The sequence below is a fragment of the Apodemus sylvaticus genome, chromosome 1, assembly GCF_947179515.1.
Source record: "Apodemus sylvaticus chromosome 1, mApoSyl1.1, whole genome shotgun sequence".
NCBI classification, from domain to species: Eukaryota; Metazoa; Chordata; class Mammalia; order Rodentia; family Muridae; genus Apodemus; species Apodemus sylvaticus.
In genome coordinates, this window is record NC_067472.1 from 199,874,006 (window position 1) to 199,900,267 (window position 26,262).

A 26,262-nucleotide genomic window follows, 5' to 3' on the forward strand; every position below is an offset into this window, starting at 1 on the left:
ACTCTGTAGACCAGGCTGGCATCAAACTCAGAAATCCGCCTGCCTCTGCCTCTCAGAGTGCTGGGGTTACAGGCGTGTGCCACCACCGCCCGGCTTGAATTATATAATCTTAAACTAACTTTTTGTTACCGAAGTTACAAATATTTAGCCATATCCAATAATTTATAAACCAAACATCTATAACCACAACACGCTTATTTAAGACCAGTCAGAAGCAAACATGTACTGACCACAACATTTATAGATTTAAAACAGACAAAACTTTCCTGATCTTCCCCAGGTGTAAGTTCAAGGGAGGAGCAGCCAGCTACCCGCTTAATCGACTTCTCATGGGCACAGCGGGTCTGTGGAGGGCCTGGCTGCCGGCTTCCCCACTGGGGAAAGCTGCCCACCAGGCCATCACCGCATTATGCAACCACATTATTTCACTGTGCCAAGGGGTGCGTGACAGATGAAGTCTGGCCCATTTCTCTGAATATGAAACACAGAGCAACAAGGAAAGGAAAGGAAACAAACTACAGACCATACAGACAGACATGTACAAACTGCCACGCCGAGGATAGCCGATACACAGGGGATGGGAGGGGGGTGGGGGAGGGGGGAGGGGGAGATAGAGGAGAACCAGATGTCCCACCAGCAGGACCCATTCCAGATGCCCTCCTACCACAGGAGCCCAGGAGGCAGATGAGGTGTCCCTCCGTCCTGACAGACTCTGAAAGCAGTACTGCGTCCAGCCTCCGTCAGTGAGTCTAGTGGTGCTCTAAACAGAACCAGAAACAAGCTTACCTCTGGAAATCTTGAACAAATCAGGGACCTGGGTAGAGTGATTGGATTCCCCCCCAATGCACCAAATGTTATGGGGGTCCATTTAGATCCAGCACAACTCAAAACACTAAATCAAAACAGAAAACATTTTTTTTGTATTGCAATCTAGCCACTTCTGACAGATTAGAGATGCAGAACCGACTCAGGAGTTGAACTGTGACCTCCAGGCAGAATGTTATAAAACTTTTAAGCCTCAAAACCACAGGCATCTATGCCAAGTTACACTTAGAGTTTTCTACCAATCAGGATTAGGAGATAAAGGACTTTCTTTTCTTTCTTTTTTTTCTTATTTTTGGTTTTTTGGTTTTTTGGGTTTTTTTTTCGAGACAGGGTTTCTCTGTGTAGCCCTGGCTGTCCAGGAACTCACTCTGTAGACCAGGCTGGCCTTGAAGATAAAGAACTTTCTTAGGGATATTTCCTTTTGTGGTACATTTATCCTGTTCGCACTGATTTATTTAACTGGAGGTGGGGTGTGGTGGGGACTTACCTAGCATACAACCTACCAACCAGGATGGCAGTTACCTAAGGAGGTCTTAGGAACTTAAACGTTTATTTGACACCTATTCAAAATGGAAGTTTTACTCAAGATGGCTTCAGTCTGGTTCCTTCTTATATCAAATCTCAATCCACAGGGATACCAGACGAGCAGGCTCATGGTGGAGAGCAAAAGTATGTTTAAATCCAGATGATAAAGGTGTTCTAAATAGTTACTGAGTGATTAACTGTCTACCTGACAGGCAGCCTGCTTCCATTCAGAACACAGGCTCATTTTCATAATTCAAGCAAATAAAACCACAGACTGTGTTTCTTTCTTTCTTTCTTTTTTCTTTTTTTCTTTTTGACTTTTTGGATTTGGTTTTTTTCGAGACAGGGTTTCTCTGTGTAGCCCTGGCTGTCCTGGAACTCACTCTGTAGACCAGGCTGGCCTCGAACTCAGAAATCCACCTGCCTCTGCCTCCCAAGTTTAAAGGTGTGCGCCACCACAGCACAGGCTGTGTTTCTTCCCGGGCTTTTTCACTTGGCTAGAGTCATGCAGGTCTTACTCCCTGTCTCCCCTGTTTCCCATATCTAAGAAACAGGAGATGGCGACCAATGCTAGCCCTGGAGAGGAGGGTGGTTGGCGGGGGTGGGGCGGGCTGGGCGATCAGGCAGGGGGCTGGGACTGTGGGAAGATTCCCAGCCAGCGAGGACAGAGTCCAGGGGTCACACGCAGTTGTTGATAGCACTTGGTCATATTTGTGGAGTGGGTAGACAGAGCTCTGTAGAGAAGGAAGTCAGGGCTTCGCAGTGCTGGTCAGAGCTGAGACCACACGCTCTCAGCTACTTCAGAAAGGGCCAGCGCCATGGGTGTTTGGACGAAACTAACCTTTCTGCTGCCCTCGCTGCTTCTGCTGGTTGGCCTGGGGCAGCCCCTATGGCCGGCTGCTGCAGCTCTGGGCCTGCGTTGGCTCCTGGGAGACCCCACGTGCTTTGTGTTGCTGGGCTTGGCGGTGCTGGGCAGATCCTGGATCTACTCGTGGATGCCCCACTGGCTAAGCCTGGCAGGGGCAGCTCTCACGTTGTTCCTGTTGCCTGTACGGCCACCCCCGGGGCTACGTTGGCTGCACAAAGATGCGGCCTTCACCTTCAAGACGCTGTTCTTTGCCATGAAGCTCAGGCGACGCCTTAGCAGAAATCCTCCAGAGACGTTTGTGGATGCTTTAGAGCGGCAAGCGCGGGCGCGGCCTGACCAGGTGGCCTTGGTGTGCACCGGGTCTGAGGGCTGCTCAATCACAAACAGCCAGCTGGACGCCAGGGCCTGCCAGGCGGCGTGGGCCCTGAAAGCCAAGCTGAAGGACGCCACCGTCCAGGAGGCAAGGGACCCGGCTGCTGTCTTAGCTCTCCCGGCCAAGACGATTTCTGCTTTGAGTGTGTTGCTGGGGTTGGCCAAACTGGGCTGCCCTGTGGCCTGGATCAATCCACACAGCCGAGGGATGCCCCTGCTACACTCTGTGCAGAGATCTGGGGCCCGGGTGCTGATTGTGGATCCAGGTGAGTGCCCCGAGGGAAAAGGAAAGGGCAGAAAGGGGCAGAAGGTGGTGGCGCATGCCTTTAATCCCTGCACTCCGGAGGCAGAGGCAGGCTGATCCCTGAGGTCTCACTCTGTAGACCAGGATGGCCCAGGATCACAGAGATCCGCCCGCCTCTGCCTTCAGAGTGCTAGGATTAAAGTGGCGTGCCACCACCGCTTTGCATTATGGGGTTGGTTCTTTATCTAGGAACAGGAACGCTTTCCTCCGGGATTTGCTTTTCTGTCCCTGGGTCTCCTTGACTTTGGAAGAAGGTAAATTTTGCCTCTTTTCTCCCCTGATGATCCCTGTAGACCTCCAGGAGAACCTGGAAGAAATCCTTCCGAAGCTGCTAGCTGAGAACATCCGCTGCTTTTACCTTGGCCACAGCTCACCCACTCCGGGCGTAGAGGCTCTGGGAGCTGCCCTGGATGCTGCGCCTTCGGACCCAGTACCTGCCAGCCTTCGAGCTAAGATTAAGTGGAAATCCCCTGCCTTATTCATCTTTACTTCAGGGACCACTGGTGAGGATGCCTGTGGTCCTGCTCCCACCCTCCACACTCTGATCTTAGCCCCACTCACCTTGCACCACGCCTTAAGTTTATCCTCTGACACCCAACTCCACCCTCCATCCGGACCTCTGCCTTTGACTCTGACTGCCAGGGTGACTCTATTTTGTTTTGATTTATTACTCCCAGCTCTGAAAACCAACCAGAGAGACCAGGCGGTGGTGGCGCATGCCCTTAATCCCAGCACTTGGGAGGCAGAGGCAAGCAGATTTCTGAGTCTGGTCTACAGAGTGAGTTCCAGGACAGCCAGGGCTATACAGAGAAAGCCTGTCTTGAAAAAAAAAAAAGAAAGAAAGAAAGAAGGAAGGAAGGAAGGAAGGAAGGAAGGAAGGAAGGAAGGAAGGAAGGAAGGAAAGAAAGAAAGAAAGAAAGAAAGAAAGAAAGAAAGAAAGAAAGAAAGAAAGAAAGAAAGAAAGAAAGAAAGAACCTACCCGAGAGTGGGACTTGGTGCTGTTCACATGTAAATCCCAGTACTCAGAAGGTTAAGAGGTTAAGAGGCAGGAGGGTCTAGAGTTCAAAGTTTGTTCATTTCAGTGGAGCACATACTAAGGTTGGACCAATACACAAATTAGCATATCCCCAGTGCAAGCTGATGTAGGTAGCCAGTGCCTGTAATCCCAGCACTTGGGAGGCAGAGGCCAGCCTGGTCTCCAGAGTGAGTTCCAGGACAGCCAGGGCTATACAGAGAAACCCTGTCTCGGAAAAAAAAAAAAAAAAACCAAATTAAAAAAAAAAACAGACATATAAATACATAAAGAAATTTTTTTTGGCAGAAAGAAAGAAAAGATGAAGAGAAAGAGGGAGAGAAAGAAAGTGTTGTAGGGTTTCACCAGAGAAGACTGCTCAGACCCGGGTTATGCCAATAGGAATTCTTTTTTTTCTTTTTTTTGGATTTGCTTTTTTCAAGACAGGGTTTCTCTGTATAGCCCTGGCTGTCCTGGAACTCACTCTGTAGACCAGGCTGGCCTTGAACTCAGAAATCCACCTGCCTCTGCCTCCCAGAGTGCTGGGATTACAGGCGTGCACCACCACAGCCCGGAGCCAATAGAAATTCTTTACTAGCTAGTTGGCGACTGCTGTAGTAGTTCAGGACCTCAGTATAGACTAGAATCTTTTTCAGGGCAAGCTTCTAGTCACACAAAAAAACCTACATTTTGGGTTGACATACTTCAGTTAACAAGAACAGTTAGCACAGAAGCTAAAAAGCAAAAATTACTACATTTAGTAATTTTTCAAATTACTCAAAGTCCACATTTCTCAAAACTGTGGACTTTAATGGATTATGTCTTTGTCTTAGTTCTGTCAGGTGGTGCTGTCTACGTGCTGAGTTTTACAGCCTGAAAGGCACTTCCATCATGGAGTCAGCTGTGTTAAGGTCTCAGGGCCTACTAAGGTCTAGGGCCCTGATACAGGAAGAAGGGAGGAGTGGGAGAAGGAGGGAAGGAAGGAGGGAGGAAGGAACATACAGAAAAAAACAAAACCACACTCAATCACAAATTTCCATGCTTTACTGTTATTTATTTCTGGTCTTTCGAGAGTTTTGCTCACAGCCCCAATTGGCTTTGAACTCCCCGTACAGTTGCCTCACCCTCTTGAGTCCTGGGATTGTAGGTTTGTGTCACATTACCCAGAAAATCTCCATCCTTGATTCCCTCTGAGAGGTTCAATCGCAGGCAAATCTGACTGTGGAGACCTGCCCTGCAGCTGTAGCCTCTCTTCCTCCCCAACCTTTACTGCATTGTCTAGGACTTCCAAAGGCAGCCATCCTGTCACACGAGCGAGTCATACAAATGTGCAGCATGCTGTCCTTCTGTGGGTGCACAGCTGATGATGTCATCTATGATGTCCTACCTCTGTACCACTCCATGGGGCTTGTCCTTGGAGTCCTCGGCTGCTTACAACTTGGTAAGTCCTTCAAGGATCTCTCTAGCCAGAGGACCACAGTGGGTATTAGTGTGGGGCAATCAAAAGGACAGGATTCTATACTCTGTACCTTGAGTTTGTTTTCCCCACTCCAGATTTGGGGCCATGTTGCGTGGTATACAGCCTATGGTGACCTCAACCCTCTGATTATCCTGATCATACGAGCTGAGCCACCATGCACATCTGTACACACTTAATTTACCTATTTTCCTAGAAAGACAGAGTCGCTCTATGTAGCCATGTCTGGCACAGAATGAAATTTGTAGACTGGGCTGGTTTCATGGAGATCCACTGGCCTGTAACTCTGGAGTGTTGGGATTGAAGGCATGTGCCACCATGCCTGGCTACATGCTGTTATTTTTATTCTTATAAATATTACAGTGTGCATCTGTAATGAAAACTGATACCTATTAAAATCAATACTGACCTTTTGATACCATTTGATGCCTACACCTTGTCAGAGTTTCCAGGTTCTGTAACTACTTACAGTCTCTGTGTTAAAACAGAGACTCTTTTGCATTTCTTTTTTTCTTTCTTTCTTTTTTTTCTTTCTTTCATTTTTTTTTCTGGTTTTGGTTTTTTGAGACAGGGTTTCTCTGTGTAGCCCTGGCTGTCCTGGAACTCACTCTGTAGACCAGGCTGGCCTTGAACTCAGAAATCCGCCTGCCTCTGCTTCCCAGAGTGCTGGGATTACAGGCGTGCGCCACCACTGCCCAGCTTGCATTTCTTGTTAGATCAAAAATGTCATTGGTTTTTACTGGTGACTAATATCCCTAAGTTCAGTCCAACACGCAGTAGGCAGAAGCTGGAGAAGAGCTGCCGTCCAAGCTCAACCTGGTCTGTACACACAGCGCGGCCTAAGGCAGCCATGGCTGGTGGCCCAGTGGTTGCGATCACTGGCTCTTACAGAGAACCCAGGTTTGGTTCCTAGCGCCCATATCACAGGACTCCTAATCACCTGTCACTCTTGCTCTAGGAAGTCTGGCATCTTCTTCTGGCTTCCGCCACATGTAACACACACACACACACACACAGAGAGAGAGAGAGAGAGAGAAAGAGAGAGAGACATTCCGATATACACATAAAAAAATAAATCTCTTGTAAAAAATCAAAACAGGACAGAAATAGAGGCTTGTATAGTTTATTTATTGTACAGGGTTGGGCACATGCTAGGCCGTGCATGAATTCAGGGCACGTGAATTCAGCCGCACCCCAGCCCCTCTCTGAGAGATTTTAGGCAAAAGCCAAACTCACAGCACCTCACTGGTGAATTTTAGGTGTGTGTTGTCAGTGCCAAAGAGTGTAGCATTATTTTGCACTTGAAATACCACAACCAGGTAATCACATAGCTTCTCACAGCTCCATGGAATCTGATCGTCTGTTTTTTCCCTACCAGGAGCCACCTGTGTCCTGACCCCCAAATTCTCTGCCTCCCGATTCTGGGCTGAGTGCCGGCAGCACGGTGTGACAGTGATCCTGTACGTGGGCGAAATCCTGCGATACTTGTGTAGTGTCCCTGAGGTAAGGCTCTTAAGTTAACTTTCCAAAGTGAAGCTCATAGGCCTGGGACCCCAGATGGCTTTCCAAAGTTATCAGATAAAGATTTAGGAAAGAAGTGAAGACGTTGACTCAGAAACAGAATATAGACTTAGCATGTGTGAGACCCCACACTGAAGACAGAAAGGCTCAGCTATGGGTCTCAAGCAAGGTCACGTCTTGGCTACACAGAAAGATGAACGTTAGCCTGGGCTACACTGAGACTATATCGAGACAGAGCCTCACAGGACAAGTTCCAAACACTTCCCACATTTTCTAGTGGGTCGCTTTGGTGGCTAGTCACCTGGGCTGGTATGTTTTAGATTCCTTTTGTTGTAAAATATAAAAACAACCTAAGGAATAAAAGTTTTGTTTAGCTCACAGTTCTTGGTTGTAGCGCCTCATTTGTGACCATGTCAGGGGAGCAGGCATTTAAAGAAGCTAACCCACAGTCGACACCACAGTCACACCACACCCCGCCGACAGCCTCGAGTAATGAGTTAATGCGTGAATGCTAGCGCCCACTTTGGTGTTTCTCCTTCACTCAGTCCAGCCTATAAAGTTACACCACTCGCATCTACGGTGGGTCTTCCAGCGTCAGCCTGTCACGGGCATGCCACAGGCCAATCCAACCTATGCAATCCTTTACTGAGACGCCCTCCAGAGGTCACGCTAGATCGTGCCAAGATGTCAAACTATCACAGCAGGTACCTTGTCCAGTTTCAGTGGCTTCATTTGGAAAACACAGATAAGAGCAGTCTCAATCTGGACCTTACCCAGCCCTGGGTCTCAGTTTACAAATACAACTACTAAAGATACTGGGGGAATAAAAAGAATACCTCCTACCTGAAGGGGGCGCTGTGAACACGAAATGAAGTACCTAGAACAAGGTGGCTCAGGATAAACGCACTAGATGTGAGTGAGATGCTTTTATTCTTATAGTGCAGTGAGCTGTGGTCCCTAGGAAACTTTGTCTAGGCAAAACACCTCCTCCCCAGTCTCTCCCTAACCCTTCATTTTCAAATCAAAAGCCCTGTGAAAGTGTTTCCCGGGAAGGTGCATTCCACAGGTAACACTTCAAGATAAGGTTTCAAGTAATTCCCCAGTTCGCCTATAGAATGAATGTCACCACCCAACAGAAATGTTTATAGATAATGCCTCCGAGTAACAACTCTCCTACCCCGAGTAGTATCAGATGATCAGAAGTTTGCCTGACGTCAGGATCATTTTAGTCTGTCACCCTGGCACAATCGAGAGTCACCTGTGGAGAGGAGAGTCTCAGTGAAGGACTGTGTAGGTTAGGTTAGCCTGTGGCATGCCTGTGACAGACTTTCTGTGGAAGACTCATCCTGGGTGTGGATGGTGTAGTTTTATATGGCCTGGGTGCTCAGTTCCTCCTAGCTAAGTAACTGCAGATTAAAGCTACTGCAAGCAACTTTCTCCAGTCGAAACTCCCCTGTGGTGTCTGGTGGACACTCTACGTAAAGACTCCAGTAATTTTTTTCTAAGATAGGGATCTCCCTACATAGTCTGAACTGCCTATGTGGCTCATTTTGAGATCCAACTAACAATCCTCCTGCCTCAGTTTCCTCAGTGTAGGGATTGTAGGCCTGCCTAGCACCCATGTCTAACTGTTCTTAAATGCCACAGGTAGATTCCCTAAGTGTAGGTCCACCACCACTTCCCAGGTAATTCCCAATTAACACCGACACTACCTTCTTCAGAAAGAATTCCTAGCCATGCCCTACCCCGACCCCGCTGCGTCCCACCCTCCGACCCTTGTTGGGATGCTTCTGGGTCCCTGCAGCAACCGGAAGACAAGATTCATACAGTGCGCTTGGCAATGGGCAATGGACTTCGGGCAAATGTGTGGGAAAACTTCCAGCAACGCTTTGGTCCCATCCGGATCTGGGAGCTCTACGGATCCACAGAGGGCAACGCGGGCTTTGTGAACTACGTGGGGCGCTGCGGGGCTGTGGGCAAGATGAGCTGCTTCCTTCGCGTGAGTGGGCGGGGCTCCCGGTGCGGTGGGTGGAGTCCTGAGGCTGAGCCCCCCCTCCCCCGTGCGGTGGGTGGGGTCCTGAGGCTGAAACCCCCCTGCGGTGGGTGGGGTCCTGAGGCTGAGCACCCCCCCTGCGGTGGGTGGGGTCCTGAGGCTGAGCACCCCCTCCCCCGTGCGGTGGGTGGGGTCCGGAGGCTGAGATCCCCTCCTGCGGTGGGTGGGGTCCTGAGGCTGAGATTCCCCTCCCCCCTGCGGTGGGTGGGGTCCTGAGGCTGAGACCCCAGTGCCTGTGCCAATGCTTCCCGCCCTCTATCCCAGATGCTGATGCCTTTTGAGCTTGTACAGTTTGACCTAGAGACCGCACAGCCCGTGAGGGACAAGCAGGGTTTTTGCATCCCTGTGGAGCCAGGTAAGGGCGTCAGGAAGCCATTGGATGTGTGAGGAGTGATCACTTTCACTTCCTTGGCTGGAACAACCTGCCCGAAGTTCTTTTATTATTATTTTTTTCCTTCAGATTTTTGGCATAATATCTCATATAGCCCAAGCTGGTCTTAATCCTCCGGCCTACACTTCCCAAATGCTAGGATTACAGGAGTGTGCCACCACTCTGGGGTCCAAACCTGGGGCCCTCTGCCCGCCTCCCATCTTAATCTTACTCTAGTTTACTGCATCGACGTGTGTCTGTTGGTTTTCTTTCATATAGGTAGGGGCCACCCGCTCGCAGGCTGCAGGCCCTTCCTGTACCTTCTCTCCTGGGGTCTGCAAGGGCTCACGGACGTCTTCCTTCCGACACCCACATGGCAGTTCCGTACCTTGCTTTGTTTTCTCATGAACACCTGGGTGCTCCCACGTTCTCTCGCTTTCAGAACTATTTGATTTCCCGAGTTTCTCTGTCCTCCTCTTGGTGTCTTGGTGTCTCTTGCCTTAAGTCTGCGTGTCTCCCATCAACTTATCTTTAAAATTCTTATTTTATGTGTACGAGTTTTTGCCTGCATTTATGTATGTGCACCTGGTGTGCGCTTGGTACCTGAGGAAGGCAGAAGTGGGTGTCAGATGCCCTGGAATTTGAGCTACAGGGATTTTGAGCCACCATGTGGATGGTAGGAACCGAATTTTAAATCTTCTGGAACAGCAGAACTGCTGAACTACATATCTCTTCGGCTTTATCAGTACATCTTAGCTCTACCTTTGGGTGGGTGAAGAGTCCAGAGTGAGAAACCTTTAGCAGGAAGGCTGCCTCAAGAGCTGGTGGGGTTCTCATTTAGGACTTAATTTCAATTTATACCTCCAGGAAAGCCAGGACTTCTTTTGACCAAGATTCGAAAGAACCAACCCTTCCTGGGCTACCGTGGCTCCCAGGAGGAGACCAAGAAGAAACTGGTTGCGAACGTACGGCACGTAGGAGACCTGTACTTCAACACTGGAGATGTGCTGGCTTTGGACCAGGAAGGCTTCTTCTACTTCCGAGACCGCCTTGGTGATACCTTCCGGTCAGGCATGGGTGGGCTGGGAGGGCGGGGCCTCTGGGGTGTCCTACCTCCCTAGAGAAGGATGGGGCCCTCTCTTCCCAGGGGGTGGAACGTGCCCTTTCTAGCCCACGCCCTCTTTTCCTGGGGTGTGGCTTCTATTCCCAGGGACAGAACATCCTTTCCTGGGGCTGGGATCTCTTTTAGGGAGGATAGCAGCCCTCTCAGGGGGCGGGGCATGCCTGTTCTAGGGCGTGGTGGTTTCTCTCCTTTCAGGTGGAAGGGTGAAAATGTCTCCACTGGAGAGGTGGAGGGTGTGCTGTCTAACGTAGACTTCCTAGAGGAAGTCAATGTCTATGGTGTGTCTGTGCCAGGTATGGAGAGCTCGACTGACTTTATACATCTTGCACCTTTGTGTGTGGAGAGTTTGTCATTACAAATGAAATTAAATTAAATTGTGCCGTGGTGGCGCACGCCTGTAATCCCAGCACTCTGGGAGGCAGAGGCAGGCTGATTTCTGAATTTGAGGTCGACAGAGTGAGTTCCAGGACAGCCAGGGCTATACAGAGAAACCCTGTCTTGAAAAAAACAAAATCAAGAAAGAAAGAAAGAGAGAGAGAGAGAGAGAGAGAGAGAGAGAGAGAGAGAGAGAGAGAGAGAGAGAGAGAGAAAGAAAGAAAGAAAGAAAGAAAGAAAGAAAGAAAGAAAGAAAGAGAAAGAAAGAAAGAAAGAAAGGAGGAAAGGTAGATAGATAGATAGATAGATTCTGGGGAATCTTTCTCTTAACAAATTAAAGGCGATGTTGGGGTATAGAGATGTTACCAGTTATGTCCAGTCGCACAGGCAGTAGGCAGACATAGGCCAGCTCAGAGTGACCAGTGTCCTTCCCAGGGTGTGAGGGTAAGGTCGGCATGGCTGCTGTGAAACTGGCTCCTGGGAAGGCTTTCGATGGGCAGAAGCTATACCAGCACGTCCGCTCCTGGCTCCCCGCCTACGCCACGCCTCATTTCATCCGCATCCAGGTAAGAAAGAGGTAGCAGCAGGAGTAGGTGGGTAAGACAATTGGGGTCGCATTCAGGGCCCATAGTTGCCGTTTTGCAGGACTCCCTGGAGCTCACAAACACCTACAAGCTACTGAAGTCACGACTGGTGCGTGAGGGCTTTGACGTGGGGATCATTGCTGACCCCCTCTACATACTGGACAACAAGGCCCAGACCTTCCGGAGTCTGACGCCGGACATGTACCAGGCTGTGTGTGAAGGAACCTGGAAGCTCTGACGACCACCTAGCCAGCTGGAAGGCTATCCAAAAGTGTGGAGATCAACACTAACTTCACAAAGTTGTCAGGGTTCCAGATGCCCGTGACCCAGTAGAACTTAGAGAATAAATTTGAGTGTGTATGCAAAAGTCTGCGTGTGGATTTGAGTAGATGACTGCAGCTGTCCGGTGCTGCTCCCCACCCCACCCTGCCACGGAGCTCTCTGCCAAGGACCACGGGCCTGGAGCTGTCCCTGCAGCCCAAGATGACAGGCATGGGGTCGGCTGATCCAGTGAGGTGGAGAGAGTGCTGGTTTGGGTCAGGGTAGGATCCCCAGTATACATGATGGATGCCCTGCTAACTGCTGTCCGGGGGATGTGCATGGGAGGGCTGTGGGTGCAGAATCTGAGCAAGGCAGAGGGGGAAGTCGGCTAAGTAAGGCAAAGGTGAACTGGAAAGACTGGGAGGAGAGCGTTTCTGAAGCTAAGGCCCTACGGTGTATTTGTTGGGGATCAGGAGGATGAGACTGGGTCTTTGAGTGTAGCCCTGACTGGTACAAAACTACATAGACCAGGCTGGTTTTGAACTAGGAGATCTGCCTACGCCTGCCTCCCAGCAAGGGATTAAAGGCTTCTGCCACTATGGCCAGCTCTTCATTGTTTTTATTATGGGCATACATGTGCTTAGGTGTGTGCCTGTGAGTGCAAATACCCACGGAGATCAGAGGTATCAGATCCCCTTGGAGCTGGAGTTCAGGAAGTTGTGACTCAGCTGGTGTAAGCGCTGGGACTAGAACTCAGGTCCTCTGCAAAAGCAGCATATGCTCTTATCCACTGAGCCACCTCTCCACCCTTCATATGTTATTTTAAAGCACAGAGGGGTGACAAAGTTGATGTGCACCCTTCTGGGGTTACCAAGTGTTTTAGGATTAGTTTGATGTTGCTATTGATGAAACACCATGACCAAATGCAAAATGGAGAAGAAACTCTTTATCTGGCTTACATATCACAGTCCATTTTAGTAAGACGTCAGGACAGGAACTTAGAAAGAGCAGGGCCTGGCTGCAGAAGTTCACACAGAGTGCATGGAGGAGCGCTCGATCCTCATAGCTTGTTTAGCTTGCTTTCCTAGAGAACCCAGAACCACCAGCCCAGAGATGGGCCCCACCTACAATGGGCTGGGTCCTTGCACATCAATCACGAATTAGAAAATGCTCTACAGGCTTCTCTACTGCTGGGTTTTATGGGGGCATCTTCTCAACTGGGGCGCCCTCCTCTCTGATGACTTTCACTCGTGTCAAGTTGAAATTAAACCAGCCAGGACATGAGGGAAGGGCAGGTGGGGTTTAAAGCCTCAGTGGCATCTAATGCTACTGTAACATTCCCTTCTCAAGGACCTCATTCTTGAGATCTTGTGGAGGAGTTGGGGGAGGGGTTGAGAAACCTAGAGGGGATATGGACTCCACAAGAAGACCAACAGAGCCAACTGACCTGGACCCTTGGGGCTCCCAGATACTGAACCAATCAAAGAGCATACCTGGGGGGGGGGACCTAGGCCCCTGCACATACGTAGCAGATGTGCAGGTCGCCCAGCAGCTGGAGTGGGGGCTGTCCCTGACTGCTGCCTTCATGTGGATCCTATTCCCATAAATGGACTCCCTTGTCTGGCCTCAGTGGCAGTGCATGTACTTAGTACTGCAGGGATTTGAGGTGCCAGGGTGGGTTAGTACCCAAGGGGGGGGGCATTCCCTTTCTCAGAGTCGGGTAAAGGAGTATAGGGGGAGGGACTGTGTAGGGGGACTGGGAGTATGGGTGGGGCTGCAATGGGAAACAAAAGAATATTCCCCTGCCAAGAATTGTGAACAGTAAAATCATTTAGGAGATGGGCTAAAATTTGGGAATTGCTATAAACCGTGAAAACCTAGAGACCCAATTTTAAAGGTATTCACCAGAAGGGATTAGTGTCTGGACTAGAAGTTTAGGTCATACTCTGACATACTGCATCTGGCTAGCTTAGGGGAAGGAGATAAGACAAACACAGACCACGGACCAGAATGTTATTCTAGCATCTTTGGACTCCAGCCAAGCCAGGATCTGAGGCATTTCAGGCTAAGCACAAGACGAGAACAGCTGTTTAGGGGTCTCTGCCCTGAGCTGCCTGATCTGTTTTTATCTCCTGTCCTCATCATCATGGCCTCTGGAAATAAGGTCTGTACTGTCAGGAGGTAGAAGTACTCATATGAATTGATGGACAGAATTGAGTGTTCCCACTCCCCGCCCCACCCCCATTCCTGACCTCAGAAATACTGGGACCAGAAATGCCCCTGAGAGAGAGTCTAAGAACCACAGACTACAGAATGCTGAGGTCTCTGGGAAGTCTTCTCTATATAGGTCAGGACCCAAAAGTGCTTTGAGGGGCTCAGTGTTGAATGGTGGGCAGGGAAGAGTCTGCTGGAGCTGTGGCACAGCCCCCAGCCCAGGGTCAGTTGTTAGTGGGTGAGCTTGAGACCAACTCTCCCCTACTCCCTGCTCCCCCACCCCACCCCCACACACACACAAAAGAAGTGTAACCACATTGTTGGTGAATAGCTGTAACCAGCCAGCCCTTGGTTAGGAACCACAGTAGCTGTGAGTTCATGACTGCAACGGCTCTGTTGTTTCTTTTGACTTTTTAAAAAAGATTTATTTATTTTATGTATGTGAGTACACTGTAGCTGTCTTCAGACACACCAGAAGAGGGCATCATATCCCATCACAGATGGTTGTGAGCCACCATGTGGTTGCTAGGAATTGAACTCAGTACCTCTAGAAAGAGAAGTCAGTGCTCTTAAACACTGAGCCTTCTCTCCAGCCCTAGTTCTCCCCACCCCAGACAGGGTTTCTCTGTGTAGTCCTGGCTGTCCTGGAACTCACTCTGTAGACCAGGCTGTCCTCGAACTCAGAAATACTTCTGCCTCTGCCTCCCAAGTCCTGGGATTACAGGTGCGCACCACTACGCCCGACCCCTAGTTTTGTTTTTAAAAGAGATTGTTCAGCCTGGTGCTGGTGGCACAGGTCTTCAATCCCAGCACTAGAAAGGCAGAGGCAGGCGGAGCTCTGTGACTTTGAAGCCAACCTGGTCTACAGAGTGAGTTTCAGGAAAGCCAGGGCCATCCAAAAAAAAAAAAAAAAACCCTGTAATATTTGCCCAAATATTTGTGGCAAATATTTGCCCCAAGTGGTCTTTGTGTATTTTGGCTAGAGGTTGACTACTTACCCAAGCTAACATTGGACTTTAATCCTTTTACCATGCCTACCTAGTATTGGGATCACAGGTGCTACCCATGCCTGAATCAAAATTAGTCCCTTATATGGCAACATGAGGGTTTTTTTTTTAACCCCATTTCATTAAAACAACTGGATTTCTGATATTCTTTGCATGTCTTGGAGAGAATATATTTTTAGGTAGTTGTGGTGCTATGAACGGAATCTGAAAGCAAAAGGCTTGCTCATAGCTAGCCTGGGCTGCAAGATACCATTTCTAAAAACAAAAAAACAAAAATCAAGCTAATTGTGGTGATATAGGCCTAAAATCCCAGTACTTGGGAGACAGACACAAGAGGATTGCAGTAAGCTGGGGGCAAGCCTGCCCTGCACAGTGAGTCCCAAGCCAGCCAGGGTTACATAGGAAGGCCCTCTATAGATAAGTATTTAAGTAAATAATAAACAAATAAGAAAAGCTGTTTCTTTTTTTTAAAGATTTATTTATTTTCTGCCCACTGAGTACAAGTGTACAGCATACTGTAGCTGTACAGATGGTTGTGAGCCTTCATGTGTTTGCTGGGAATTGAATTTAGGACCTCTGCTCGCTCCGTTTAACCTGTCCACTCAGTCCCTGCTCACTCCAGCCCAAAGATATATTTATTATTATTATAAATAAGTACACAGTAGCTATCTTCAGACACCAGAGGAGGGTGTTAGATCTCATTACAGATGGTTGTGAGCCACCATGTGGTTGCTGGGATTTGAACTCAGGACCTTCAGAAGAGCAGTCAGTGCTCTTAACTTCTGAGCCAGGTACAGAAGAGGTAGTGAGACTTCTGCATCAGGATAGGCAGGCAGCAGGGAAAATAATGACACTGGGCCTGGCCTGAGCTTCTGAACCGTGAAGCCCTCCTTGAGTGACACATTTCTTCCTACTCCAACAAGGCCACACCTCCTCATAGTGCCACTCCCTGAGAGTCATTGTCATTCAAACTATCACAATGGCCAAAAGCAGCTTGGGGAGGTTCAGATCTATCTGACTTATATAACCTGAATCAAAACTCACTAAGGGAAGCCAAAGCAGGAACTCAACCCCCAGGGATCTGGGAAGGAGCCGAAGGGCTGAGGGCATGGAGGGCGCTCCCTGCTTGCTAGCTTTCTCCTCATGGCTTGCTCAGACTGCCTTCAACTTTTTCCTCCTCCTCCTCCTTCTCCTCCTCTTCTTCTTTTTTTCCTATTTTTATTTTTAGGTTTTTCGAGACCGGATTTCTTTATGTAGCCTTGACTATCCAGGAACTGCTTTGTCGCCCAGGCTGGCCTTGAACTCACAGCTACACCAGCCTTTGCCTCCCAAGCCCTGGGATTAAAGGTGTGCACCACTGCCCGGTTAAGTCTGCTTTCTTATGGAACTTAGAACCACCAGCCCAGAGTGGTACTGCCCATGATGGCCTAAGCCCTCCCTCTTCAATCACTAAATAAGAAAATGCTGTATGTTTGTTTACAGTCCAGTCTTAAGGAAGGCTATATCTTTTTGTTTATTGTTTTCGAAACCAGAACATTTATAACTGATTGAAATCCACAAGATGAACTAGATGCTGTGACGCTGCCCTCTTGGGTTTAGGCGTTGTTGCGTCAGAGGATCCATGCTTGAATCTGCGACAGACAATCTTTAGGGGCCGCATCGGACCAGTCCTGGTAGTTCTCACCTCTGAGCCTTGGCACTCCAGTCACAGGGCAGCCATATTTGCCGCAAGTCGACTTCTGAAGGTGGTAGGCCTTGGAGCCACAGCGGCCGCACAGCGCATGCCTCTTACTGCGACGTTTCCCAAAGGATGATGCTCTTTCGCCATCTGGCTTCTACCAGCCAGGCCAGAGACGGGAAGAGAGAAGATATATCTTAATTAAGATTCTCTTCTTTTAGATGACTATAGCTTGGGTCAAATTGACATAAAACTAGCCAGTACTCTCTCCAAATGTGCTGGACCCCAGCACACTGCGCTCTTCCTAGCTATGGAGGCTCTAAACTCCAGACTGGAATGTGGGCACGGCCAGGCTCTATGAGACTTCCCATCTCACAGACAGCTGTCTGCTTACACGTCTCACACAGTGCAGAGTGCTTCTTTTTTCCTTTTTATATATTATTTTACTTCACATGTATAGGTCTTTTGTCTGCCATTATTTCTGCACCATGCGTATGCAGTGCCCATGAAGGCTAGAAGAGGGCACTGGATCTCGTGGATCTGGAGTTACAGATAGTTGTGAGCTGCATGGAATTGCTGAGAATTGAACCCAGGTCTTCTGGAAAAGCAGACAATGTGCTCTTAACCGCCGAGCCATTGCTCCAGCCCCTGCAGCTTTTTTTTTCCCCAAGAAAATTTATAAACTGTTGGGTTGTGGCTTATCTTTTTTTTTTTTTAAGATGTACTTATTATATGTAAGTGCACTGTAGCTGTCTTCAGATACTCCAGAAGAGGGAGTCAGATCTCGTTACAGATGGTTGTGAACCATGTGGTTGCTGGGATTTGAACTCAGGACCTTCAGAAGAACAGTCAGTGTTCTTAACCGCTGAGCCATCTCTCCAGCCCATCAGTGCTCTTAACGGCTGAGCCATTTCTCCAGCCCTGTGGCTCATCTTTGAAAGTGATCATGGTACAAACACGGGGACAAGGGTTTGGATCCCTGAACCCACATAAATGCTGGGTTGGGGTGTGGCTCCTCCTGTCATCCCAGCCTCTGAATTCAGAGATAACCCCCAGGGCAAAAATGGTTGGTGAGATTAGTGTGTCAGCAACCTCAGGATGTGACTGAGACCCTTCCTCAAGGAATACACTGGAAAAAGATTCCCAACATCAACCTCAGGCCTCCACACAAAACCTGTACCCACATATTCAAACACACATATACCATATTTATTCACACACACACACACACAGTTACTTTACATTCTGTCTTTTGTTCTAACTTTATTATGATTAGAAAAACCACCAAAAGATGGTACCAATTTTATTACTTTGTTTTATTTTGAGGCTGTTTTATCAGAAAGGATTTCATGTTATACAGGCTGGAACCTGTTATGTAGCTGTGAAAAACCTGATCCTTCTGCCTGCTAGGATTACAGGTTTGCACCATGACCAGCTATGACAAACACAAAAGGTTTCACAAGTAAGACAGCCTTGGGCTGGAGAGATGGCTCAGAGGTTAAGAACACTAGCTACTCTTCCAGAGGTCCAGAGTTCAATTCCTAGCAACCACATGGTGGCCCATAACCATCTATAATGAGATCTGGTGTCTTCTTCTGACCTGTAGGTCTACAGACAGACAGAATGCTGTTCACACAATAAATACATCTAAAATTATATATATGGTCTTCTGGTGCATACCTTTAATTTTAGCACACAGGTGGCAGAGACTGGTGAACATCTGTGAGTTTAAGGCCAGCAGTACATACAGAAAGTTCCAGGACTGCCAGGGCTGTTAGAGAAACCCTGACTCAAGAAAACAAAACTAAAAAAAGATCAAGAATTTAAGATAGAGGCTGGCGAGATGGCTCGGTGGTTAAGGGCGTGTGCTGACCTTGCGGCAACCTTGGTCCAGCTCCCAGCAGCCATATATGGTGGCTCACAACCACCTGCAGGTCCAGTACAGGGGATTTTATTCTCTCTTATGACCTCTGTGGGTGCTGTGCATGCATATGGTGCATGCAAACCTACACAGATATGTGTGTGTACACACGCACATGCACACTAAATAAAAAGAAGCTGAGATCATTTCAGCTCCCCCAAAGGAACAAACCAACCGACCAACCTTTGAAGAGCATGTTCCGGAGCTTGCTGTAGGAACTGACACTGCTCTTCAGTTGTGAAATATAATGGCTGGGCAAGCAGTCTACAGAACACAGGAAAACCCAAACCCCTCACGAGCAGGTAGATCAGGGACATGGCAGGAGCACATGTGAGCAGCAGGGAGGGACTCCGACTGAAGCAAATGCTGCGATAACATCGTGAACTGGAGACATGGCTCAGCTGTTAGAAGCACTCGATGTGAAATCATTAGGACCAGAGTTCAAGTCTGTCACTGCAGCTTGGATTCCAGGATGAACATTAAGGAGCAGAGGTGAATAGTCGACACCGATACTCTCTTCTGGCTTCCGTGTACGTAAACACACACACACACACACACACACACACACACACACACACACCTCTAAAACAACGACAAACTGGACTAGTGAGCAAGAACGGACAGTGTTGAAATCTCAGGTTTCTAGACAAAACTTCGATTTGCCCATCTGCAGAATTTGTTTGCTTATTCCTTTACTTTTTTGTTGTTGTTTTGGTTTGGTTTGATTTGGTTTGGTTTTTTTTTTTTTTTTTTTTTTTTTTTTTGAGAAAGGGTTTCTCTGTGTAGCCCTGGCTGTCCTGGAACTCACTCTGTAGACCAGGCTGGCCTCGAACTCAGAAATCCACCTGCCTCTGCCTCCCAGAGTGCAGGGATTAAAGGTATGCACCACCACTGCCTGGCTCCTTTACTTATTTTTAAGACAGGATCTCACTATAATAGCGCCTGGCTGTCCTGGAACGCACTAGGTAAAGCAGTCTAACCTCAAACTAACAGAGATCTGCCTACAGCACTGAATCCTGCTCCGTATTTCTAAATTTTAAAATTAAAAGTATTTAAAGTCTTAGCCTGGCCCAATGACACACAACTTTAATCCCAACACTCAGGAGGATTGCAGATAGTTTGAGGGCACTGAAGTGAGACTGTCTTAAACATATATACCGAGAATTTAAAATACCAACCTAGGTGTGGTGGTACATGCTTATAGTTCCAACACATAGGAAGCTGAGACAGGAGGATCGCCAGTTAGAGGCCAGCAGCTGCTGCATTAGGAGACTGTCTTAAACAAAAGAAAAGCTCCCACTTCATCATCTGAGCCTAAGGTGCTCGCCCTGGACCAGGCCATTGCAAAGGCCCTGTAAGCAGAGGTCAGAGAATCAGTGACTCAACAAGGTAAATAGCTACTCACTGCTAAAGATGGAAAGTCTTTGACCTAGCAAGACATGCACTTTGATGTTGGGATAACTAGTAAGTTTTGATCCACCTAGTTTACAGTTAATAGGTCACCGAGTGCTGAAAAGTCCTGAGTGGCTATCCAGAGGGCAGCAGTTCCCTGGCACCGAGGAGTGGCTCTTTGTTCTCCATGTTAATGGTGAACTGGCCATGTGGGGTGGAGCCTTCACCCAGAGGTATACACGGCCTGAGGCACCACAGAGTGCTTCAGCTCACACAGATCATGTCCCTCATGTTCCCAAAGTCAGTTCTGCACCCAAGTCCAAGTTCAGGAATTCAAAGGGGGGGGGGGGGAGAGCAATGTGTGGCCAAGAAACTAGGTAAGCTGGAGGGGAGAGTGCCTAGCTACATCTTCAGGGCTCAGCTGCGCTGCGGTCCCTGTGGCCTGCTAGCCAGCACACACACAGCTCTTTTGGTCAGTGAAAGTCACAAGTCAGGACTTTTACTTAGAAATTCTTGTTATAGATGCATAACTTAGGTTAAAAATCTAGCACGTTAGTCTGAGGGTCACATGCAACAGGATAGAAAGGCAGCTGTGGGTTCCCATACCTTCCACGGAGACTTCTTGCCCAGACACTGCAGGGAGGGACCTAAGGCAATTTCTGATCATCCTGAAGTAGGGGGTGTCCACCTCTTGCTGGATATGTTAGTAATCGAACCCAGGCCTGGCTCCACAAAGCAGGAGCCTGGGGAAGGGAACAGCCTCCTCTCTGGCACTGGACAGGGCAATCTTCTTGCAATCCCTGACTCACTTAGAAGCTCCTCTTGGCTACAGAGGATGCCAGAAGTGGTGCGTTAGGGGCTGGAGGCGTCCAAGGTGGGACATGCCTCTCCAGGTCCTCACGGGCCCTCTGGTTGGTGGATCTTCCTATGAATGACCAGCTGAAACTTCCAGTCAAAGCTACACCCACAGTCCCGGCAGAAGTGGCGCCTCTGGCCCACATGGCTCTTTCGGTGGATGACCAGCTGTGACTTCCAGCTGAAGCTGCACCCACACTCCACGCATGTATAGCCCCGAAGGCCAGGGGAGCGCCTCCTGGCTGGCTCCCAGGTCACCTGTGATGGTCTTTCCAGGCCTGGCCCACTCGTGTGTGTGCGGAGATGGATGATGAAAACCGATTTCCAATCGAAGCTGAGGCCACACTGCTCACAAGTGTACAGCTTCCTCCGAGGCGTGGGCCTAGCCGGGGCTCCCAGCAGTGGTGTGGGGGACAAGTCCGGAGGGTCCTTGCAAGGACTCTGTCTCTCACTGGCTTGAACTGGCCTTGGATCTGCAATGGCTCCCACTTCTGGGGGATGGCTCCAGAGGGACTCTGGTCCTTCATGTGGCGTGTCCTGTTTTGGTCTCTGCTCACAGTCAATCCGTGTCTCTGGCTGTAGCAGCGGCAGGCTTGCTGGGGTGGAAAGAACATTCATCTGGGGGCCTGCACAAAAGCATGGGGGTGGGCACCTCTGGTAGAAGAGAGGTACAGCCGGATGCTGGGCGGCTGCCCTGGGAGCCAAGTGGGTGCCGAGTACATGTGGGAGGTGTGTGTAGGATAGGGCAGGGAAGACAGGACAGGGAAGGCCATTGATCCTCACCCTGGGACACCACTGTGTCGTACTTCTCCGGCATCACACCCCAGCACAGCTCTTTTTGTGATGAGTCCAACAGGCCCCACTCCTGCAAGGATGCAACCAGTCACTGCCTCTCCCAGGCAGCCTCGCACCCTACCCACCACCCTGTGGGCAGCAGGCTACTAGATCCCCACCTGCAGGAGGCTAAGAACTAAGCCAGAACCGGCATTTGTGAGGACTGGGTCATCTGTCCAACCGACCATCACTGTCTTCTCAGTGGTCTATCTCAGGGATGGCCAAAAGGACTGAAATTGTGGGTAGGTCGTGGAGAAAGACGAAGGGGCTGTCCCCATCCTTTAGCCACTACACTATGAACAGGATGTACTGGAAAGTCAGCAAGAGGCCTGGAGACTACCTGAGCTTCAGATACCTTTTGTCAAGGTTGATTAACAAAAACTGAAGATTCTTCCTTGGGGTGAGAGACTTTTCATTGGGGTGCCTGTGAGAAAGAGTAGATCTATGTAGCTGAGGATAACTTGAAAGTTCTGATTTTCCAGTCTCTGCCCCCTGAGTTTTGGGATTACCCATTTATGCAGTGCTGGAGATGGAAGCTAGGACCTCATGCCTGCTAGACAGGCACTCTACCAAGTGGGCTACGTTTGCAAAGCCTTTATTTCATTTTATCATTTAGAAAGAGGACTCAGGAGCCAGGTAGGGTAGGTGCACACTTTGATCCCAGTGCTCAGAGGCAGAGGCCAGCCTGGTCTACATCTGAGATCCAGGACATTTGGGGGCTGCGTAGAGAGATAAAACAAAATCAAAAATAAAAACAGGGTGGAGTGGGGAGGGAGACTCAGATTAAAAAGAATAATGAAGCTGGGCATGGTGGAGCACACCTTTAATCCCAGCACTTGGAGCCAGTCCAGGGCAGCCAGGGCTTGTTACACAGAGAAACCTTGTCTTGAACTGCCCTCCTCCACACACATGCCAAAAAAAGAGGAGGAGGAGCAGGAGGAGGAAGAGGAGCAGGAGGAGGAGGAGGAGCAGGAGGAGGAGGAAGAGGAAGAGGAGCAGGAGGAGGAGGAGGAGAAGGAAGAGGAGGAGGAGGAGCAGGTGCAGGAGGAGGAAGAGGAGGGGGAGCAGGAGGAGGAGGAAGAGGAAGAGGAGGAGGAGGAGGAGCAGGAGGAGGAGAAGGAAGAGGAGGAGGAGCAGGAGGAGAAGGAGGAAGAGGAGGAGGAAGAGGAGAAGGAGCAGGAGGAAAAAGAGGAAGAGGAGGAGCAGGAGGATGAGGAAGAAGAGGAAGAGCAGGAGGAGGAAGAGCAGGAGGGGGAAGAGCAGGAGCAGGAGGAAGAGGAAGAGGAGGAAGAGGAGGAGGAGGAGGAGCAGGAACAGAACTAGGAGCAGGAGGAGGAGGAAGAGGAAGAGGAGGAGGAGGAGCAGGAGCAGGAGGAGGAGGAAGAGCAGGAATTATTTCAGGACTGTGAGGAGGTGATGCAGAAAGCAAGCTCAGGTGTTTGGTACCAGCTGGCAGGGGTAGTTTGGTGGCAAGACAGGGTCCCGCTATGACGGCCTCACCAAGGAAAGAATTCCTTGCCCTGAAATCTGCCATATAGGTCTTTGATAGGTTGAGAAAAAAACCTGCAGGACAAGCCAAAGCAAATCTGGAGAAAGAAAGGTGGCAGCCACAGTTACATCTAGAGGTGGTCCTACCATCTGGAATGGCGGAAGACACCAGAGACGATCGGAGAAGGTTTTCTTAACCTTGAAGCACACCCTAGCTGGACATTCTATTGAGGAAGGAGGGCTCAGAGCAGAGAGACCCCACCCCTGCACGCTAACTATATACACTCAGGTAGCAGCTTACGCTCAGGTTCCATGTCACTGACCTCAGGACTGCAGTCCCCTCTCCATCTCTACACATGACAGCTGGCTCAAGGCCGGTGTATACTGCAAACCTTTCTAGTAACTGACTTCTCTGGAGGTGAGGAGGCCACGCTTATTAGTTCTAGCCACTCTGGATCTGGGGCCTAAATCCTTTCTAGTGAGATGTTACCAGTCTATTCTTCAGCTCTTAGGACTTGATGGGAGGGAAGGTATTTACTACATAGAAGTGGTAGAAAAACACATGAATCACTGGCAGGGGATCCTACAAAACTACAGGGCAGAACACAGTCACCAGAGACACTCCCCCTTCCCACACACCATGTCTGCATTTCTTGCTAGAGGCTATTTACCTGGATCCTTCCTGGTTGAGAGGACGTGGTGGCTGCTTCCTGATGATCAAGATGTCCCACAGGGTCCCGGGCAGGAAGGAGGGCGCTTGGAGATACTGAGAAAGGGGGCAGGTGGGAAGAAGCATCAATTGTTACTACATTGGCCTTTGGCCCGCCTCTGCCAGGTGACGGGGTTGGGGTGGGGGTTTCTTCTTAGGAATTCAGCTTTATGGTCTCTCAGCTGGGATTGTCCAAGACTCATTTCAGGAGTTGTAGTCCTGACACAACCTCTCCTAGGACACCCTACTCTGACCCCACCCCTACTCCCGGGATTTGACATTCAGATGTTGCATCTCTCACCCATCTCCTGCCCGTCATCACCGGCTTCCTCCTTCACGCTGCAACTGATCTGCGTAGATCTGTCTATCCTGGCGACCTGTGGTGCCTGCGCAGGGCCTGCCTCGGAGGGTTCCATTGCTGCTGAGATGTGGGTGTGGCTCCCTGAGGACTCCTGAGTCTTCTCAACTAGAGGAAGCACCTTTGGCTTCAGGATGTGGGCTGTGATCTGAAGAGAAGCGTGTCACAAGGGCTCTCCCTTCAATCTGTCCCTCTAAGAAGCTAATGTCATTACACTCACCCAGCCCAGCAGCTGCCCAGGATCGTGCTGCAGGTCCTCAACAAGGGCTGCGGCCTCTTCGGGGCTTCCTGGTTGCTGCCCTCGAACCCAGGCCCGGATCTCAAGGGGCAGCACGCCCAGGAACTGTTCCAAAACCAGCAGCTCTATCATGTGTTCTTTGGAGGATGACTCTGGCCTCAGCCACTGGTGACACAACTCTCGAAGCTGGGTCAGTGCATCTCGTGGCCCTTCAACCTCCTCATAGCAGAAACCCCGGAAACGGAGCCTTGCCGCCTCCGGCTCCTCAAGGGTGGTCCTGGAGTCTCTGAGGGATTGGTGTGGGGTACCCAAAGGAGATGGCATTCTTGTTTTGAAGGGTCTTTTTGGAGGTGACAGAGGGACCTAAAGAGAAGGAAGAATGTCATCTAAGATCAGAAGACATACACCAGACCTCTCCTGGAAGCCAGTGAAGAGAACCCGGAGGCCAGAACTTCAAGGAAGGTCACGGGAGGTGCAGGTCCACAGCGGTTGAGACCAGTCGAGAAAGCCTTAACTGGGTGGAATGTGTCCTGGGATCTTCCAGAAAATTGCAAAGGACTGGTTCAAACATTTGGGTACAGCAGAGGGCTGTTGGGAGATGAAAGTGGCTCCCCCAATAGACAAAGGGTCGAGCAGGACAGAGGCCAGACCATCATCCAGGGTGACCTGGATCCCTCAGGCTTCATGCAGGAGGCAGGCCACAGTGCAGGCTGAAGGGTTGGCTCTGGGGCCGAGCTGAAAGCCAGGCTGCATTCCCAGGAACTTATATGGGCTGCGAGACACAGCTCGCTGACCACAGCTGAACTGTGGATGCCACAGCCTAAATACGCATGTGAAACCCGGAAACAAAAGCCAAATCAGACAGCTCCGTTTTGTGTGGAGTCGTAAACTGGAACCTGTGTCCCAGCTCTTAAGAGGCTCTGGTTTTAAATCGGCTCTCTTGGGACATCTGTCGTGTTCTGGAGAAACTCAGAGTTGGGGTGTCTGGCTCTGACACTGGAAAGGGGTAGGTCCTAAGGCTGGGAGGCGCTCTCGGTGATCCGAGGAGCAGGATTGTGAGGCTGCGCCCACCTAGCAAGGAATGAGCTCACCTCTGACGTGGGGGAGCCGCAGGGGCTCTTCCAGGAAGTGACACCGAGCGAGCGCGTGCTGCTGCCACTCACAGAGCCGGGCCAATCCTGCATCCGCTCCGCAGGAACAGCCCCCTCCCTTCGCTAGGACTACGTCTCCCGTGAACCTCAGCAAGGACCACAGCACACTTCCAAGGCCTCGCGCGCGCAAGGCTCTTCCGTCATCTCCTTGGGGTCGCGATGCCGCAGAGTTCCGGGGTTTCCCTCTCCTGACTTGGCAGCCGTTCTTCTCCTGCAACTTCAGCCGCAGGACTCCCGGACGGCGGACCCGACTGCGGGTTAGCCTCAGCCTCCTTACGCATGTGCGCAGCGGACCTGGCTCCCATTGGCCCGCGAGGCATCCTGACCAATCAGAGCTGGCGCTCCAAGGCCTCCCGCCCCTCGTGTCTCCTAGGTAACAGCTCGCGCGCCACTTACGGCCTCTTGCAGTTTTCTGAGTTACGCTGCAAGGGTCGCCCTGCCTTGGAGAACATCCGAGGCTTTTCCAGACAATCCCGGGTTGGGCGGGAGAAACCCGGTGTGGCCTCCCTCGGATCTCCGTTAAGCTCCCCGGATATTGTGGCGCAGTAGACCCACGGGTGGGCAAGCACTCGAGGAGGTGACCTTGTAATTACCCCGCACTAAGAGTTCAGGTAACAGTACTGAAAATAAGGACGGAGGTTTCAGTTTGAATTTATGAGGTATACTCAACCCGTACTTAGCAGGATGCACTTAGACAAGGTGACGTACATTTCCCCCCCAATAATCAGTTTATGGCGCTTTGTTTGT

At 50.0% G+C, this 26,262-nt stretch overlaps 2 protein-coding genes across 6 annotated transcripts; one reads left to right on the plus strand and one right to left on the minus strand.

Annotated features, from left to right (window-relative positions):
* The first annotated feature begins 2,168 nt into the window (after positions 1–2,168).
* Slc27a5 (solute carrier family 27 member 5) lies at positions 2,169–11,761 on the plus strand. Of its 2 annotated transcripts, none has more exons than XM_052170998.1 (10): positions 2,169–2,856; positions 3,188–3,397; positions 5,189–5,347; positions 6,762–6,886; positions 8,709–8,903; positions 9,222–9,312; positions 10,195–10,393; positions 10,646–10,743; positions 11,261–11,391; positions 11,471–11,761. In XM_052170998.1, exons 1-10 carry the CDS (start codon positions 2,169–2,171, stop codon positions 11,645–11,647), a joined length of 2,073 nt encoding a protein of 690 aa, XP_052026958.1. In that variant the 3' UTR covers positions 11,648–11,761. The 2 variants fall into 2 exon arrangements, with proteins under 2 accessions (XP_052026958.1, XP_052026964.1); XM_052171004.1 differs by having other exon boundaries at positions 2,169–2,604.
* A 4,619-nt stretch (positions 11,762–16,380) lies between these two features.
* Positions 16,381–25,791, minus strand: Znf446 (zinc finger protein 446). 4 transcript variants are annotated; one of them, XR_007975439.1, is made up of 7 exons: positions 25,456–25,791; positions 24,347–24,727; positions 24,070–24,274; positions 23,731–23,825; positions 21,521–21,602; positions 20,489–21,363; positions 16,381–16,726 (listed from the first exon to the last, which is right to left on the minus strand). XR_007975439.1 is itself a non-coding variant. In XM_052171106.1 (6 exons), the coding sequence occupies exons 1-6, from the start codon at positions 25,546–25,548 to the stop codon at positions 16,680–16,682; spliced, it is 903 nt and encodes a 300-aa protein (XP_052027066.1). In that variant the 5' UTR covers positions 25,549–25,791; the 3' UTR covers positions 16,381–16,679. The 4 variants fall into 4 exon arrangements, 3 of the variants coding, with proteins under 3 accessions (XP_052027066.1, XP_052027059.1, XP_052027047.1); XM_052171106.1 differs by lacking the exon at positions 20,489–21,363; XM_052171099.1 differs by lacking the exon at positions 16,381–16,726 and having other exon boundaries at positions 19,221–21,333.
* Positions 25,792–26,262: the final 471 nt, after the last annotated feature.

What these genes read in the sequence shown, in the direction of transcription:
- Znf446 (XM_052171087.1), bottom strand. Translation starts at nt 25,548, where the DNA reads ATGCAGGATTGGCCCGGCTCTGTGAGTGGCAGCAGCACGCGCTCGCTC. An exon ending in CTGGGCAGCTGCTGGGCTGG is followed by an intron (nt 24,275 to 24,346) that starts GTGAGTGTAATG and finishes GCTTCTCTTCAG; the next exon opens with ATCACAGCCCACATCCTGAA. An exon ending in CTCAACCAGGAAGGATCCAG is followed by an intron (nt 21,603 to 23,730) that starts GTAAATAGCCTC and finishes GCATCCTTGCAG; the next exon opens with GAGTGGGGCCTGTTGGACTC.
- Slc27a5 (XM_052170998.1), top strand. Translation starts at nt 2,169, where the DNA reads ATGGGTGTTTGGACGAAACTAACCTTTCTGCTGCCCTCGCTGCTTCTG. An exon ending in CTTTACTTCAGGGACCACTG is followed by an intron (nt 3,398 to 5,188) that starts GTGAGGATGCCT and finishes TGCATTGTCTAG; the next exon opens with GACTTCCAAAGGCAGCCATC. An exon ending in AGATGAGCTGCTTCCTTCGC is followed by an intron (nt 8,904 to 9,221) that starts GTGAGTGGGCGG and finishes CCTCTATCCCAG; the next exon opens with ATGCTGATGCCTTTTGAGCT.